Below are 19,774 nucleotides of genomic sequence, written 5' to 3'. Positions count from 1 at the left end.
TGGCCAAGTCAAAAGTATCAAACTATATACCCATGCCTCCTTCTGGAAAATTAGCCATTCAGGGTATCAAAGGAAGTACTTTGCCATAGACCAGAGCACAGGATTTTTGCATCTAGCAGTCATTCAATAAATGGTGTTGAAATCTTGTATAAAAAATCTCTGCATTACCTTTATGTGACCAAAATGATTAGTTCCATGATTTCACATACTTAGCCATAGATAATAACAGCAGCCAATGTCACTGCTATATTGGATATTGATTTCTCCCTGAGTAGATTTCTAGATCTACTTAGTTGCCTATTTCAGACTTGAGTAATCGGAGTACCTGGGTGGCTCAGTGGGTGAAGCGTCACACCCTTGGTTTCAGGTCATGATTTCATGGTTTTGTGAATTTGAGCCCTGCCTTGGGCTGTGCTCTGGCAGTGCAGAGCTTGCTTGAGATTCTCTCTCTCTGTCTGCCCCTCCCTCACTCACACTCTCTCTCAAATAAATAAATTAATTTAAGAAAGAAAGAAAGAAAGAAAGAAAGAAAGAAAGAAAGAAAGAAAAGCCTGAGTTATTATCTGATATATAACCTAATGGTATTATAACTATCACCAATGGTTAGTTGTTCATTCTCTATATGCACCTTGGGAAATAACTCATTGTCTTATAACAAAAGTGATTAAAAATTTTTTTGAAGACAAAAAAATACTACCAAGTAAAATAGTTCATTTGGAAATCTTTTTTTAATTATTATTATCATTTAATGCTTTATGCTTTATAAGTACAAATTCATTCTGAAGCAATGCTTGTAGAACTTTAAAACCTCGACTCTTGAATAATTGACATTAAAATTGTTCAGCTGTGTTATGCTTTCTCTTTATACAAGAGAAAAACATTGCTTAAGGACGGGCCACCCACAAAATTTGTAGATTACAAGATTATCTCCCAGTTGCTTCAGTCTCTGTCAGATTCGGCTTATGAGTGCTCTTTGAATGTGTGAAGGAGGTAAAAAGGATCCGTGTATAAAGTATTCAAACAAACAAGGTCTTTAAGTTTATGCATTTCAATATACATGGGTATTGTTCTTAAAAATATGGAATCAAAGTTGAAAGATTTGATCTATCAAAACGTGCTGATAAATGATACAGTGATAAATACAAATTTCATGGTCAATACCAAAAGACCAAAAAAAAAAAAAAAAAGTCCTTTGCCATTGTTCATGTTTTATCTATTTTTTTTTTTTTTAACCGTAGAGGGAAAAATACTCTTGGGGGGAAAAATGAAGCTTTACTGCAAAAGAAATGAATGCAAGAAATGGCACTTTAAGTAGTGAAGAGACGTGAAGCATTGCAACTTCATAGCCTGCTAAGGAGCAACAGCTGTACCTAATTTCAACTTGACGTGCTTCAGATCTCATATTCATATAGGCATTTAATGATCCAAACATAATGGTCCTATATAGAATAATTACTTATATGAAGGAGCAAACTTCATACGCATTCCTTTTTAAATGATCCTTCAAGAGAAAAACTGCACTGGGTCTTTGAACAATGAATAGTCTCTTTCACCAATCCAAATGTTTGGGGCTAAAAAGCTTATCATTTAAGAGAAAATAATAATAGTGGTGAGGTTACTTCTTTTTGACAGACTCTTTTTGTCTCCCCCCTTCCCAGGATAGCCAGTACAATGAAAAAAGGTAGAATGCCAAGCCAATCATCAGGTCATACTGGTAGATAGTTACAAGAAAAATCAGAAACAAAAGGAAATAAGGTATTTTAGAGTTGGTGTATTTCGAAATCAGAGATTCACTGCTTTCACTTTGACCTTCCTGGGCAAGGAGACTAGCAGAAGAAGAGCTCTCAGATTCCTTGTCACCTGAAGAGCCCGGTGATTGTCCAGAGTTGAATCCTTCTTTTCCATGCCTTGCCTCTTCCATGTTCTCCGCGGCTTCACTGATGGAAATCTTTGGCCATAGAGATTTTTCCTCACTGCATTCTTCTTGTTGAAAAATCTGGCTTGTCAATCTTTCTCTGCTATTACCTGATGTCACTACTCCTGAACTTTTAGAAACTTCTTCAGGTGTAGACCCAGGATGAGGGTGCTTCTCGGTACCCGGGATTTCACTTGTTGGATTACAATTATATTCTGATTTAGTAGAAATAGATTGGAGAGTCATGGTAGTAATTATATTCTCTACAGCAATTGCCTGTTCATGAGATGGCACTGACGTTTTAGCATGGTGATTGGAAACGTGAGAGCCATTCTGAGAAGCTCTATTAGTGTCTGAATTTAAAGCAGAATGAATAACAGCTTCTAGATCCTTTCTCTTTGATGATTCTTGGACCTGTTTATGATCTCTGTTTTCTGGAAATGTTTTTTTGTCTGTTGGTAACATTCCCAAATGTAAATCCAGTTTTGAGGCTGCCTTTTGATTGCCTGTAATGACCTGTAAGGATTCTTCTACAGATGTGATATTTCCAATGCCACGTTTCTTCCTGTCATGTGTCTTCCTGGGATTGTACATAGATACGGTTTCTTCTTTCTCCGTTTCATCTACATGTACATTACAAATACCCAAACGTGACTCCTTTTCAAAATCATTGTCATAGATTACACCTCCTGTATCTCGTTGACAAAGGGTATAATGTGAATCATCATTTCTCCCTTCATGTGGATCAAACGCTGTTGCCTTTACCTCGATGGGCCTGTCACTTCGTGCTGTCTCTTGAGGTAGCTTAGCAATTATTGCTTTTTCTCTAGCAGACATGCTTTCTAGAGTACTTTCTGATGTTGTCTTAATTATATAAGCTGTACCTGCTTCTGCTCTCTCAGTAACACCATGATCAGCTAGAGAAGACAGTTCACAGCTCACTGTTTCTTGGCAGGTAAACAATTCTTCCGTAGGAGTAGCTTTCAAACTCCTTGTATTATCTCTCGTTCCCCACACCTCTTCACAATCTGCTTGTTCCTTGATCTGTTCTGTTCTATTTGTCTTGCTCTCTCTCGCTTTTCTCTGACTTTCCAGAACATTCCAACTTTGTTTATGTTGTGCGTTCTTATTCTGATCTTCAGGATTAATCCAACCTGATTTTTCTTCTTCAACATGGAAAAGACAACCATTCCTCAAAACTTTTCCATTTCTTTGTGAACAAACCTGATCAGGCATCCCTCCAAAAGTGGTGCCGTCACTAGTTGAGAGACCATGCTCTGGAGTTGTTAACCCAGCTTCTTCCCGACTTAGACTTATCCTTGGTGAATGAAACGTATCTGCTCTGATTGTCTGGTCGGGAATTGTGGTGTCTTTACTCAGCCGAACGGCTAGGTCTCTGTTACCAGCTCCGGTCCCTTCCATACTTATTTCAGAGTGGCCCTGTTTCCTTTCTTGGTCATGTACGACTGAATGAAAATTTTTGCTTTGTTTTTCGTTAACACCTGAATGTGTTCTTTGCTCCCCCTCCTCAGTCTTACTATTGCCATGATCTTTCTTAGAAGATCCCTTTCCTACTGATTCTTCTGAATAGAAATCCAAACAGAAACCTCTTCTTAAACATTCCCAATCTTTCACTTCAATTTTCTCAGCTCCTCCTTCATGTTTTTTATTGAGATTCTCTGTGACTAGTTGATCTGAGGAGGGACAAGATATTTGCACTCTGCCTCTCGCATGGGCTGGATTAGCATTATCATCCAGTACTTCTCTGCTGCCCGTGTGTAATTGCACTAATTCATCACTACTAGTATCTCCCAATGGTGGCTTGATTTCTCCTATATCTGGAGTAATTTTCTCTGAAGGTTGATGACTACACTTACTTCCTGAGGAGTACTTTTCATTGAAGTAAAAATCTCCCTTGAAGGAGCTTTCTGCTGATGAACTTGGAGACAAAGGCCTTTTAAACATGTCAGTATACACTTCACCATGGATTTGCTTCTTCTCTAACCCCTCAGCTCTATTTGGAAAATTGACCGGATCTATCGCAAATGTATTCTTTTCATCTCTGGAAGCTGTACTTCTTATTAAGCATTGATTTATCTTAGGGGATAAAGAACAAAAACAAAACAGATAATGACCAAATGATTTTAAATATACAAAATGAACTCCATATATTTCATTCACGGGGCTAGCAATTAACCGGTAGTTTTCCTTGGCTCGTTTCATTTATGGATTTTGTATAAATTCTCAAAGCCGGATGTTTTGGGGGAAACCTTGTAGGCTATGACTTGGGAATGAGATTAATAAGAAAAGGGACCAAAATTAATCACTCTCCTTCCCAGCTTCCAAATATCACATTGTATTATTCAACTATTCTTGCTTGTCATTGCACTTTCTCCTCACTTAGGATATACACATTGATAGCTCCATGCTAATCAATTAGAGAGCAGCTTCCTGGGTGCCCCTTGCTGCATTTACACTTGCTGTAGGTGCCCCTATTACAGTTTCTCTTATTAATATGTTTTCTGCAAAGCCTCTGCAAACTATTAATAGCAAAACGTCACTCAAAGAAAAGTGAGGGAGTTAATGTCTCTGCAAATTCTGTTTTAATGACCCTCTGCCAACTGGTACTCAAATGTATTTGAGCTCTTCAGTGATGCCAACTGTCAGGATTTAACAGTGAGATGCCTGTGTTTTTTTTTTCTCCTCATAACTGACATTTGCATGATCTCAATAATTATATGCAAATCTTACGTTTTCCCCTTCTTCTCACATAAGGCTCATGTTACTTGTCAACTGCACAGCTGTCTTGTAAGCCAATGCCTGTGGGTTCCACAGATTTGGTTGTATTTCCATCTATTATAGAGCTTCATTGTTTTATGCATTAACGTCAGCATGGAGCAAATTAGCATCTAAATTACAGCTCCCTGTTCATTTATTGGATGTACAATCTCAGTAACTTCTAAACAAACTTTTATATTTGAGTCTGCTCATTGTAATGAGGTGTATTGGTGAAGTATGTGATTTTTCAGGGCCCTTTCATTATATTCTGTGGTTTGAAAAAAAATGGCGATGTTAACTTTCAGCTGGTGAGAATTCTCACAATGGGTGACAACTTTGTAGTTTCTTAAAGTTGGAGCAAAGTAAATTGCATACTTTAGTGATGCAGCTTCCATATCACTATAGAAAAGGTAGGAAATGTAGGGAAAGAGATGAGCTCTATTTCTTTTCTTTTCCAGCTCTGACACTTGAAGAGGCAAATGTCATTTTAATCTTAGATGATTATGAATCCATGTATCCTAATGATATGAGCTCCAACCAAATACAGTAAAGGATAAATTGCATTATGTGACTCATTTACTCCCATTTCTTCCTTTGTGATAAAAATGCTATCTAAACCATCCCCCCAAAAATTCCAAATAGATTGAATGTTCACCAAGTGTGAAATTTATGATAACAAATTTAATACTAAATTGTACAGTGCTGGATTTGTTTCCTGTTTAAAAAATATAGCACAGGCTATTTTCTCCTCATTTGGTAATTTAATACTTTCCAACAACATAGAACTGTGGGGGTCTCATAAAGATGGAAGTAAGTTTTTAAAAATGCTGCTAAATGCAAGAATCACACTAGAAGAGCTGGACAGACTCTAACAATCATCTAGTCCAGCCCTCTCATTTTAGAGATGAATTTATGCTAAGTGTGCACTTGTCACAAAGATTAGAAATGCACATCAGGATAGTGCTACCTCTTCTATAATTCCTACAAACTATTACTCAGAGCCGCTGGTAAAGAGATAAGAAATGAATGTCATTAATTTACCACTGCAGAGACCAGAAGCAACATACTGAAATCAAAGTGCCTTGTTGATCAAGCTAGAGATGCGAGGACAGAATAGGCTGTGCTTTCACATTTGCAAATTATATTAGTTGAAACTATCGAAAGGCAGGCGTTGCAGCATCTTTGAAGCATAAATGGATTCATCGTCTCTAATACCGTGGCAACCAGAACACTTACCATCAACTCTAATTCTATTTCATTATGTTCATCATGTTCCCTGTTTACGTCTTTTACATTTTGATTACTGGTTTCTGAGTCTTCCTTGTCTTCATGGGAACAAACAATTGTTGGGATGTAGGTATCTGCAAAGTTAATACAATTGTATCTATGTGAGATTATTATCATCATAGGCTTTAACAAAAGACACAGACTTTGTTTAAAAATTAATTTGAATAAATCAAATAAAAAATAGTACCTGTAATCTTTGAATTCTCAAAGTCATTCTCATCTGATGTCAATAATGATTCTTCTTTACTGTCAAATTTAAAACAAAATGTTAGACATGTTTTCTGGGACTACATCTTCTAAGTATTTTTTGTACAGGGGGAAAGTCAAACAAATAGCAAGCCAAATAAGTATTATATAACCTTTCATATTTTCTTGTGTTACTTTGTATGCTTTATAAATAAAATTGATTTCTTAGAATAATTCAGTAGCAAATATTAGTAGTAGAAAAATTTAAAAACAACTTCCATAATGCTGTATTTCTAAATAAGATTATGTTGCCTATATTAAAACTTACATAACCAAAGTAAAAATAAGTGTAAATGTTGATTATTCCATCATTCATGAATTTAATATTTGCAAGTGAGAACATTTTTCTCTTGGTTTAAATGCTAAAGTTTTATGAACTGTCAGTCCATTTGTGGTCATGGAAATTGTTTTTTAATGTTCTAATGATTAATTTTTTCTGTTCTGCTTTACTCAAAATTCTTTCATTTGGATGGATACAACATTAACTCTCCTTTCAGGAAAGGAGAAAACAACAAACTTACTAAAAAACTGAAAGGCAGCTAAATTTATACTCAGTTCAAAGACTTTATGTGTGTATTGCCAAAGGCTAATTTTACAACCAAGACTTCAGATTGCTCATATGAAAGCATATATTTTCTTTCTTTAAAATTATTTGGGTTATACTTCCTTTATGATAATATTCTGCATTGTGATTAAGAAAGGTAAAACTATTTTTATTTCAAATGTACTCCATTTGTAGTTTTATTTGTGGAATCATTAGGATTTAGATTTGTCCATGACACTCAGCAAGAAAAATGTTACTGAAAAAGCCTATTTTGTGTATAGCTATGTCACAAGCCAATCTATCAGAAACGATTGGCCCAGTGTCCACATTTTCTTATATTGTCTCAGCTGAATTTTCTTCTAGTGACTTTTCTCAATGACTTTTCTTGAATAAAATGCACGTAGAGAGTTGGCAATGTCTGATAAAGTTGTATAATACAGTCTACTCTTCATTACGTGGATAGTGTTGATCCAATTTCCAGGAAAGCCAATCTTTTTCAACAAATCATGAGAAAACTGCAAATTCTTCCATCTGGACTATGCAAGAAAGAAATTCAGTTTTGTATATATTTATGATGCCTCATTGTAACTTCACCAAAAATATTTGGTATTTTCCAGTGGGCCCATTAAATAAAATAATGTTTCTATATAAATATAGTATCACTGGAAAAAATATAGCATTTACATAGTGGATACTGACTTAATCTATAAATCTGTATCGTTTAATGAGGCCAGTAAATATGCAAAGATTTATTTTTATGGAATTTAACTGCAAATTGATGCATTTTCCTTTCTCCACACACCTAATATATAGGAGCTTTAAAAAACCCAAACCATTAAATATCATTTGATTGTTCTTGCTTCCTCTTTATTCCCATAACAGTGTTGAAAAATCTCATTTGTAGAGGGAAAATCATAGACATTTAAAGCCTTCTGTTTTTACTAACCAAAATGCTCTCATTTTTCTAAATTAATTCTCTAAGATACTTCAATTTTTAAAAAAATAAGTGCATCAAAAGGAAATAAACCTGCTTCTAACTCATTTTGGGGATAATTAGTTACTAAACTGTGTATTATTACACTGGTGTCTTACAAAACATGTAAATACAGAAATATGGGGGGGTGGATCTTAGATTCAGGAATAAATACAAGAAAGAGAAGCTGAACTACATGAAATTTAAATATTATATCAAATATCTATGCAGTAAACTAATGCAGTAAGACTCCTACAAGGAAAAGAATAACATTGTATCAAGAAATACTAAAAACCTAGAAAAATTGAGAAACATACCATGTTCATAGATAAGAAGAAGATATATGAAAGTATTCTTTCCCAAATTGATCCACAGATTCAATCCAATTCTAAACAAAATTCCACAACGGTCTTTTATAAAATTTGAAAATATGGTTTTAAAGAGAACAAAAGACTGAAGAAAGAAGAAATATTTCTGAGAAGTAGCTGTGAGGAAAGCTTGTTATACCTCATTTCAAGAGATCTTATGAAGTTTTAGTTACTAAAACAGTTATGTTGTGGGTGCCTGGGTGGCTGGTTCAGTTGGTTAAGTGTCTGACTCTTGATTTTGGCTCAGGTCATGATCTCACGGTTCATGAGCTCTAGCCCCATATCTGTGCTAATAGCACAGAGCCTGCTTGGGATTCTCTTTCTCTCTACCCCTTCTCCCACTCCTCTCTCTTTCTCTCTCTCAAAATAAACAAACTTCAAAAAGACAGTTATGTTGGCACAGAGACAGACAAAGATTGAGAGCTTAGTAAAGATTCTCACATATCTATAACTTGGGTATATGACAATCATAGTATGTCACATACCAGGTAATAAGAGATTTCCCAATACATGGAGACAGGGAAAATGACTATTGTTATGAGAAAAAAAATGAAATTGGCACAACCTATATTCAGAAATCTACTCTGGATGGATGAAGATCTGAAATGTCAACAATCTTGAAATTCTTAAAAAAATTTTTTAATGTTTATTTTTGAAGGAGAGAGAGAGAGAGAGAGTGTGTGAGTGGAGGAGGGGCAGAGAGAGAGAGACACACACACAGAATCTGAAGCAGGCTCCAGGCTCTGAGCCGTCAGCACAGAGCGCAACGCGGGGCTTGAACTCACAAACCGCGAGATGGTGACCTGAGCTGAAGTCAGACACTGAACTGACTGAAACACCCAGGTGCCCCAGCAACCTTGAAATTCTTAATAGAAAATGCATGTGAATATCTTATGGACTTCAGAGTAGGAAACATTTTCTTAAATAAGAAGAAAAAAAGTGGCTATAAAAAGGATTGTCAGCCTAACTATATTGAAATTTAAAACTGGTTCATTAAAATACATATTTATAAGAGAAATGTATAAATTACAAACTAGGAAAGAATGCAAAATCAACACAAATAAGTATCAAGACTACATAAAGAACTCCTACAAATCAATAAGAAAGTACCAACATTTCAATAGAATCAGGGGAGAGGGACAGACATTTCATAGAAGAGAAACTTCATATAAGCCTATAATATGCACATAAAGGGGTAGTCAGTATGGTTAGAGAACAGAGAAATGTAAATCAAGACCACAAGGAGATACTCTTTTATATCTATTTAATTGATAAAAATTGCTATCAACTACAGAATCTTGAAACAACCCAAATGCCCATCAACAGAAAAGTAGACACAAAACTATGGCATATCACAAAAAAGAATATTACATAGCACTCAGAATTAATAAACCAAAGAGACATACAACAATATGGATAAATCTTAGTAACATAACATTAAATGAATAGTCCAAAAACATTACATCAGAGGATGTTCTTTTTTATATGCTAAAAACTACTGAAATAATTTGAATACATATATGAAGGAAAACAGAATATACTAAAAAGCTAAATAATCAAGAAGGCTTGATTTTCAAGATTATGGTTATATTAGGTGGGACAATTTGGGGTAAGGAATGAGAAAATGAGATGGTTAGGAGTTGGTTATTGTTTTGAGTGGTAGTTTTGCAGGTGCTTATTACATTATTTAAAATATCTACTTAAACTCTAGTTTCAGATAATTTGTTAAGACAAATGAGTTGCTCTTTTGATTAGATTAGAGGATGTCTATAGATCAAATCCCACTCTGAAACTCAAAGTATCAGTCATATGACCATTACATCTAAAGAGTATAATTAAAACAACTTTAGAAGAATTGAGGAGAAAGATAAGTTGATGATGATAGGGCTAGAACTACACACAATTTTCATAGAAATGAAAAGCATTATTGAATGTTTCTAGTCTCCCTTTTATGTTCTCTGAGCCCTTTGTAAGCGGGCAAGTTTCTTATTTATTTGTATTGCCAGTGGCTAACACACTGCCTGGCCCATAATATTGGCATAATAAATGTTGTTCAATAAACGCATAACATCCTTTCTACTCTTCCCTGGTCTTTACCTTTTTGTCTTGACAGTGCAGAGCTTGCTTGGGATTCTCTCTCTGCCCCACTCCCACTCTCTCTCTCTCTCTCTCTCTCTCTCAAAATAAATAAAAATAAAACACTTTTTTAAAAAAGGGCCATTGATTCTTCTAGAAGATATTTTGATCACCCACTCTCATAACTTCCAATAAACACTGGAAAATTCAAGATAAATAAACTATAGCCTTTTATTTCTAGGAAGCTATAATGTAATGACTAAAATAGGTGCATCAATAGGCAATTATAATCATAATAAGTGATAAATATTATAATAAATTATAGAATATTATACATATTCTCTAAGACAAAAAAAGAGAGGACAGAAACAAGGAGGTTATTCTGTGGGAGAATCATGGGATTTTTTACAAAGGAAATAACATTTTGAGTTACTGAGTTATTGAGAAAAGTAGGAACCTGGCAATGAGAGAAGAATGGCAAGGTCATTCCAGACAGAGGCAATAACAAGTGGTAAAAGATTTAAGGGTATTTAAGGGATTTAAGAAGGCACAAAAGAACGAGACACATTCAGAAATAAAATGTTCGGATCGTTTGGATTGCATTTGGGGGGGGAAGAATGCCAAGGAACAGAACTGGAGCTAGTTTGAGTACGTTTTTTTTGTTTTTATTTAAATATCAGTTAGTTAACACACAGTGTAATATTATTTTCAGGTGTACAATTTAGTGATTCAACGCTTCCATACAACACCTGGTGCTCATCACAACAGGTGCACTCCTTAATCCCCATCACCTATTCAACCCACTCCTCATGCCCCTATCTCCTCTCTAGTAACCATCAGTTTGTTTTTGAGCATGTTTTAAAGGGCTTAGCATGCAGGGAAGTGGATCTGAGTTCTTTAAGCATGTTTTTAGCCACTGCGGGTGTGGTGGGTAAAGGGAGTTCAATGGGAGAGAGACATGGTCAGATGTCCATTTCAGAACCAGTCTCTAGAGGTACATTAAGGGACCTTTCTAAGGAGAACCTGGATAGAATGAGCCATGGTGGGGCAAAAAGACTAGCCATGAGATGACTACAGTATTTCAGGCACCAAATGATGAGGGTTAAAGGCGATGGCCAAGAGGAAAGAGGAGAGGAATGAAATGCTACATCCTTTTGATGTGGCAACAATATGATTGTTGATCAATTCCTGTAGATAGATTTAAAAAATGACTAACGCTAATGAGTATGAGATTTAGAAATCTACTATTTTTCCTCCTAAGACCTAAGTAAGGGAGAGTTAAGTCTGGTAGTTAACTGGGGCTCCTGCACTACCAGTCAGTACGGTGTTGAATTAGTCTCCAGGGTGGTTTCTGATCTCTTATGGGCTGGGTGATCTGCTTCTCAGGTACCCATGAGAAGCACCTTCCTCCCTAATCTCACATGCTTAGACAGGGGACCCTCAAGTTATGCTTATTAGTTTTCTGGGTATTATTCTAGTCCTTCACTGGGGAAAAAGAAAATGCCTCTTCATCCATTCTGTTCACCTGGGCCCATAATATTCTAACTAGTTACCAGTCAGCCTCTAGGTTGGAGCCAACTTGTTTCGCTAGATTTGGGCATTCTATCTTGATGAATTTCTAAGGAACTAGAGATCAAGCTCATAACGGAACTTTAAGCATGCCAGTTGTTCAGGAGCCCTGCTGCCTCGTCCTTCTCTTTTCCCATAAAAACTATAGCTCTTGATACAACAACAGTTCCCCAAATCTCCTTTCACATCAGAAGCACCAGGTCCTATCTCTGTAAGTTTTAAATTAATAGACCTGCACATGGAGGTGGGGTGGGGGGAATGGACAATGATATTACTGGTAATCTCCTAAAGTGATTTCATGCGAGGCAGATTTGCAAACCCCGATATAGACGTGGTGTGTGTTAGTGCACAGAGTCCATTGGGTCTTGTTGCACAGGTGGCCCCTTCCCTAGTGATAGGCAGTGGAGAGAGTCATTCTTCTGCTTTCGTTGGCCCTCCTGGCCCCAAACCCAGTTCCCTTACTCCGTGTTAGTTTGATAAGACTTTGTAACACGCTTTCCTACTATTTAGAAAACACTTATGGGTAAAGAGAAATAAAGGCTAATGCAGAGGTTTCTAGTTTCAGAATTCCAAAGGATGGAACTACCCTCACCTGAGATGGAGAAATCAGGAGGCAAAGCAAGGGTGAAGGAAAGCAGATGAGTTTCATTGAAGGAAATGTGTTAGGCTTAGAAAGCCTTTGGGCTTTTGACGAAATGGGAAATGAAAATTAGTTCTTATGGAGTGAAAAATGCCCAGATTATGTTGTTTTTCTTTTACCTCTCATAATACCATTGCACAAAGGCTTGCAACATCTTTACATTTAAAATTTCCCCCCACTTCAGAGAAATGGGATATAGTACTGAAATTTTATGTGATGGCCTCAAGTAGATAATAAATATGTTTTGGATGTGTAAAGAAATTAATGATTTCCAGTTAATAATGATCCCTATGAAATGTAATAGTAACAAAATATATAGCAATCTGTATTCATTCATTCAATCAAGCATCATTTAACAAATGTTTGAGTGCCCACAAATTTCCAAATATTGTACTAGATCATCACAACGAATAAGACCGAGTTCCTGCCCTCAAAGAGCTCCCAAACCCGTGGGAAGACAGATACTTTTTACACAAATCACTGTGTAATAAGTGTGTGTTCAGTGGGGTGGAAGATGGGGTAGAAATAGTTTCGAGGAGGATCTGGCCTCTAAGTTGAAAATAAGAAGTAACGCTGGTTAGGGAGGAGGGGAGCGGCAATTCTAAGTTTAAAGTGTCATGTACAAGTATGTTATCAGTAAAAAAGAGCTATTTTAAATATGTCAAGCAATTTAAGATACAATTTAGGAAGAATGAAAGATCAAAACCCTGGGTATCAAATAGTAGTCAGCCAGTTCAACAGGCACAAACTTAAAATCCTAACAATGCTTCTTAAAATGTGGTTCACTGAGCTCCTTCAAAAAATGACCTGGTACTCATTACAAATGCTGCTTTGAAGGTCCAAAACCAGTTCTGAATCAGCATGTCTGGAGTGGGGAGTAGGAACTGCATTTTTTAGTAGATGTTCTAGTGTTTGAAAACATCTAGTCTCACTGTTCATATAAGGGCTGCAGGAAGACACTCTAAGAATCCAGGAAAAGTGATGCAGGAAGTAGCTCCTTATGTCTCTGACTTTTCAGCAAGTCACATCCAATTCTGTAAGGATGGCTGCAGCTCTATGTACAAAATAACTGTTTATGTATCACATATACCCAGAAAATAAGTACATTGGAAAACAGACCAGTCTAGGTATCTTATAGAATAAAATGATGAAACATCGATAAGGTAGAAATTGAAAGGTATTTGCAACCTATCTAATAAATTAACAAGAAAACAATAATTTGTGTTTATGAGTCAGCAGTTAATAACTCACAACTTGAGTCAGTTCTACAGACGCTCAACTTCTTAGCCTCATGTAACTTCAGAAATGTTATCCTACTTTTTTTTGCCAAACTCCTTCAATTCATAGGACCTCAGTTCTGTAAGAGGCCTCATACTTGGATAGTCCCATCCCATCATATCATAGACAGAGAAACTAAAGCCTAGTGAAACCATATGGCAGAAGTCACACACACTAACTAGTAAGTAAACTAGGACTATGTTCAGATTTCTTGGTCACCATGCCAATGTTCTCTCATAGAGGGTCAAACCAGAGTGAAAAAGAAAGGCTTGGATGCACATCTCATTCACCACTTACTAGCCATGTGACTTCAGACATAATACTTAACCTCTCTATGCCTCAACTTTCTCCAAAATATTGCCTCCTCTTTATATAGGGCTATTTTTTAACATAGTCTCAATATGTGTAAGTGTTTGATAAGTTTATTATTATTATCACTACTGTGTGGTAAATATGTTTTATAACACCATAGCACCAAAGTCCCATCTTTTTCCTTTTACTTGGACTTACCTGTATTTTTTTAATGTTTACCCTATATTCTCTCATATCTTTAATTCACAAGCTACTTTCAAGAGTAAAATTTGCAACCCATGATAGCATACTTGCTTAGTTGTTTTTAGTGTGCCCTTCTTAGAGGACCATCCTCCAAAGAAAAATCACCAGATCTTCAGTGAAAGTAACCTTTTATTTAAAAGTGTCCTCTCCAAATACAGTGTGCATGGGAATGTTAATTCACACTTTGTTCTATCACCCAGTTGTTTTATTCAGTGTCAAGATCTGGGCACTGAGTTAATGCTACTGCAGTTTCTGGGTATATGGACCTTCTGCTTTAACACTGTCAAAATGTAGTAGGTTTTGTGTAAGTAATCATACGGTTTTCCTAAGGTCCTGTAATGCCATTGTGCTAAAAGTTCATATGTCTCTTAAAATAGGAGTGAAACATCTCGGAGACCCATTCCACACAATCTACGTCTGATGTGATGGAATTACCTAACCAATCAGGGTAAATGTCAGGATTAGGTTGTAGGCAGCAAAAGTGTAACTCTTTTCCAAGAGGAATAAAAAAAGTTGGCATAAAAAAGGATCACTTCCAAAGTGAGTCATGACTTGTCTCTGTGTCTCCTTAACACTGCTTGAAAATGCTTGGCATTGCTCAAAGAGAATCAAACTTCCACTCTGAGATAAACAGCTAAAGAGTAAATAAACGTTGAACTGAGAAGTTCAGCCTGTCCTTTTGTTCAAAGCTGGGGACCTCATTTTATTTCCTCTATCATCCTCCTTTAAAGAAAGAAAGGAAAATAAATGAATGGAGAGCTTTTAAATTAGAAAAAAAATATGTACCTCAATTGAGATTTTTTAAAAAAGACACTTAAGAAGAGTACATTAGCCTTGACATTGGCACAGACAAATGGCTACTTCTAGAAATACCAAAAAGACTTTCAGACATTTTTATTTTAGCCATTTCTGAACTAGAGGAAGAAAGGAAGCAAAAGCTTGTACTTAATGAGAGGTAAAGTTTGTAATACATTAACTACTAGCGCTTAATATCTATTCCTTTGGTGTTACAATACCTGGAGTCTTCTCTTAATCATGAATAAAACTGAAAACAGAAGCGAAATATATGATCAAAAGAGAGAGAATTAAAGAGATAAATTTCTAATTGTGCACAGACGTATCTAAGGAAAAACATTTAAAGGCATGATGCATAAGGGATTTAGATTGAAAGACGAGTTACGTTCAGTTCCTTGATGTTAAAGAAAGGACAGTAAAAGGAAGACAGCTCTGCATTATTAACAGGGATTGAAAGAAGCAGGAAATCATCTTAAAGAAAAACTTCAAAATTTTTAAATGGCTTTATATTCCCTTCGATGCTGAATCTGGAGATGAATAACTAATACGGTAAGGAACATGGTTTTTGTGGACATCACATTCCTTATCTTTAAAGCAAAAGCTCTGAATTAGATTAGGGATATCAAATACAATACCCTCATGCTGGCCTCCCTCTCTGGCATCCATGGCAAGCACTGATAACGCATCAAGGGATTTCCTTGCTGAGACTCCACTGAGCTCCACGAACCTTCTCCGCACAGCCTGGCATCCACCACTTGTCAACCCCTTTATTGTTCAAATTGGAAGGAATTTGCTCTTCTCACTTTTGCTATTATATAGCATGCCTTCCAGTTTTAGAGTTCTATATTTATATAAATAATAGGAGTATCTATGAATATAATTTTGACATGTTTAATTTGGAAATTTCTTAAACTAATTAAAAAAATCAAAATGCTAGAAGAATCAGTAGAAATAGCTGTTAACCTAAAATTGTAATACAGTCAAAAATAAACTCTTGATAAAATCTTATGACCAGCAGTATCAGTTCAAATTGATAGAAATCCTACCTGCACAGTGTGTGAGCTCATCTTCTATTCTTTGTAATAAAGGTGACAGAATCATGTATTTCCACATTATTTTACTTTTGTCCAGGTAGAACGTTTCAAATAATGGAACATTACCAGTATCAAAACTGGTTGGGATAAATAAGTGTATTGGATAATATGTAACATATAAGCTAATTTATTACTTTTAAAATATAATCGTAAACCATGGCAAACCACACGCCCCTTGCGTAAACTCTAGTGAACTGCTCAAGCATTCGAGAAACTAAACACATACCATGACATTAGGGAGCAGATGGTTTTATAGAGTCATTTACCTGTTTTCCATTTACTACATTTCTGAAAATCTCTACTTCTATTTCTCAGTTAGAGCATTGCCCATTGCCTCAGTGCTTGATCGTGAATATGTACTGGAAACAACGGTACTGTGCCTTCTTGATGCAGGAAATTTCAATAACTGAAAAACATACTTTTGCTGAAAAATTCTTTGTTTCTTTTCCAAAGTTTCTTCCTTTTGTCACCCTTTTCCCTACTCAGGATTGCCCCTTCGAATCTGCTTTGTTATGTCAAAGCACTAGGTGCTTTTTTTTTTTTTTTTCTTGCTCACTTCACCTCACAGGAATCAGGACAAAAACAAAACAAAACAAAACAAAACAAAACAAAACAAAACAACAACTACTTAGATTTAATTCTGTGATGGCATCTGGGCAACATGTGCCATTTTGTGGCAATGTGTATTTTCTAAAGAGGTACTAATTTGTGAGGATGTAGGAGGATCTTGGAGAGCCAAGTGTGAACCAAACATTGTAGGTTGCTTTGGGAGGAGATGTGATTATAAGTAGAATCCATGAATTTTTTTTTTTTTTTTATAAATTTTTTTTTTTTTTCAACGTTTATTTATTTTTGGGACAGAGAGAGACAGAGCATGAACGGGGGAGGGACGGAGAGAGAGGGAGACACAGAATCGGAAACAGGCTCCAGGCTCTGAGCCATCAGCCCAGAGCCCGACGCGGGGCTCGAACTCCCGGACCGCGAGATCGTGACCTGGCTGAAGTCGGACGCTTAACCGACTGCGCCACCCAGGCGCCCCAAGAATCCATGAATTTTAAGTGAAGAAGGCTTATAAGTAAACCTGGCCCAAGGGGGGCCTCTGCCGCGTCCTGCCACTTATACTCGTTATACTCCACTGAGGGAGAAATGTGAATGTTTATACGCGATAGGTACTGGAGAAACTAAAGCATACACATCAAAGAGATTTCAGAAAATATTCTTAAACTTATTGGCCCAAAGTCCTTATTTCACTTGAGTTTTAAAGGAAGTAATTGTCACCCATGGAGTAGGTGGGTGACAAGAAACTAGTGATTATTCAGCTGAGACTCTTGCTACCTCAGAAGTCTGACATTCTTTTTCTCCACAATTCCCCAGCAAAGGGATTGCTAAGAGCTTTATACCATCTCCATCTTTCAAAAATTATCAGAGTGTTGTCATGTGAATGTTTTTTCCAGAAGATACTAAATTGCAGGCATTATTTTTTTCATAATGATACTGATTTTGTCTCTGGTGGTGTAAAAAGTCATTATTCACAGAGTCCTGACTACTGAGCCAGCTAATTGCAGTTTAAGAAATTCTGATTCAACATGTTTTCTTTGTGGAATCTACATGTAAGCATTGCCTAAGCTATTTGGTTTGTTAAATCCAGAGCTTTGACATCCCAGCTCTATAGCATTTGTGTTATGTGTCATTTTGAAACTGTTTTAAGAAAAAGCAATTTCGACCCCCACAGTGACCAAAATATCTCTTAAAAGTAAATAAAATAAATGTGTGAAGCACTGAATAAATAAATAAATAAATAAATAAATAAATAAATAAATAAATATTTCTATAGAAAAAAAGAGAGAAAGTACTTTAAAGTGTAAATTGATATATCCAGTGTATGTTTGGAAGGGTTGGGAGACGGAGTCAATACAAAGGAGCATGAGACTTCCAGACTTGAAAATCCAATCATTCCGGAAGTGACACCTCTCGGAAGGAATTGTTGCCGAAGTAAGGGTGATAGGTATGAAGTCAGAGCACCGGCCTGCAACTATTCACCTGAGCATCTTTGCCCTCAACTGTGTCTCAAGGTAGCAGTGTTGACAAGTAGTAATTCATTTTTTTTTTATGGGGAACAAAGTGCTAAGAGGCTTCTCCAACTTTTTTCCCAGCTTCTGTCCATTCCTGACTCCTGTCTCCAAGAATTTCAAGCATGTGTCAATAATCTTTCCTTCATCTGGATAGTAAGTTGGGTGAGATGGTATACGGTTCAGTAGAAATACTGAAAGAACAATTCTGCAGTATTTCTTCTAGGAGATCACAGGTTTTATGTTTGTAAAAGTTCACCAGATATCTTAAATATAATAATTGGGACCAACAAACGTAGAGGCATGACAAAGCAAGTTAGAAAAGTTCCAATACGCAGTGCCTTCCTGTGACTACCTTTGTTAAATTTAAAAGCTATAAAGCCATTCTTAGCTTGTTTCTTCCTTGCTATGGGATTATACATGTCTATTTCCTCTATGTTTTGAATTTTTTATATATTATCAGCGACTGTTTTTTAGTTTTAATGAGTGTTTATGATATGAAATCTGTTGTAATTCACTTCCATTCTCAAGCAATTCAGTTTCACCAACATATTTCCAAACTAGCTCTTCTACTTATGCTAATCACAGCATAAATTGATATATCAGGGAAAAGAGAAATATGATAAATTGGGTTGGATGGTTTATGTTAAAATCCAAATAAGAACCCTATTATCCAAGTGGATTTGTATTTAGCTGCATTTGAAAAGTTTTCTAGGCAGACCAAGTAAGGCTTAAAGCATTATTTCTAAATTTAATGCTTTTGTGAACTTACGTCACACATTAAAATCATCTTAATGCACCTTTTTGTCAATTCTTCACAATAGTATTACAAAAGGAAGGAAGGAGAGGATACATTTAAAAAGCAAATGAAAAAGAACTCAATGGAAGCCTATTAGGCTACCTGTTGATGAGCATGTAAGAGAGTCATTAATATGCGGCTCATTGACATGATAGGCCATAATGACTCCTCTAGGGACGGTTCAGTCTATTGTGTCAGAGACTAGTTAGGGATTCATTAACGCGAAGACTCGTGACTTCTTAATATGCAAATTATTAATGCAATGCACTGAGGCATCCCTCACAAATGTCCACATTTTGCATTACATGTTTTTTGCCACCCTTCACCCACCCCTTTTGTGAACTATTTTCTTTCTTCCATCTTCTGTTGTGGATTTCTTCACAAAAGATTCTGCACTCCCGTGGAATCTATCACTTCACATTCAAAGACCTCCTCCCCTTCAGCCCATGTTTCTTGGATTTAATGCAGGTTTACATATACAAATCGCTTGAACATTTTGAATAAAGCAGTAAAAATTCAGCATAAAACCTGATTTGAGATATTTCTCCAAGGTCAAATTGGTTTTTGGCTAAAGGCAGGGCAACGTGAACAAAGTCGTTGTTTTTAAAAAGTGAGACTCTGAAACGTGAATAGTATCATTTGTCCTGAAAGTGGGAGGGGAAAGAGAAACAGAGAGCTGAGAAAAGCCCAAGAAAGAAGACGCAAGAAAAAAAAAAAAACATTTAATTAAACCAAGAAGAGTAACTATTCATACCAATGTAATACATTAAATGAAGAAATGGATTTAT

At 36.1% G+C, this 19,774-nt stretch overlaps 1 protein-coding gene across 1 annotated transcript in view; it reads right to left on the bottom strand.

The window, feature by feature from the left end:
- Positions 1–709: 709 nt before the first annotated feature.
- Positions 710–19,774, bottom strand: part of PPP1R3A (protein phosphatase 1 regulatory subunit 3A) — a 39,018-nt gene continuing 19,953 nt past the window's right edge. Inside the window, exons 2-4 of the mRNA XM_025929928.2 lie at positions 6,168–6,226; positions 5,930–6,054; positions 710–4,012 (exon numbers count right to left, since the gene is read on the bottom strand). Coding sequence (XP_025785713.1) covers positions 1,616–4,012; positions 5,930–6,054; positions 6,168–6,226 — 2,581 coding nt within the window. The 3' untranslated portion in view covers positions 710–1,615. The remainder of the gene's footprint in view (positions 4,013–5,929; positions 6,055–6,167; positions 6,227–19,774) is intronic.

Source organism: Puma concolor, chromosome A2, assembly GCF_028749965.1.
Source record: "Puma concolor isolate L17-30 chromosome A2, mPumCon1.1.hap2, whole genome shotgun sequence".
NCBI lineage: Eukaryota > Metazoa > Chordata > Mammalia > Carnivora > Felidae > Puma > Puma concolor.
Note: the sequence above shows the minus strand (reverse complement) of the source record. Positions and strands in the feature narration are given on the sequence as shown.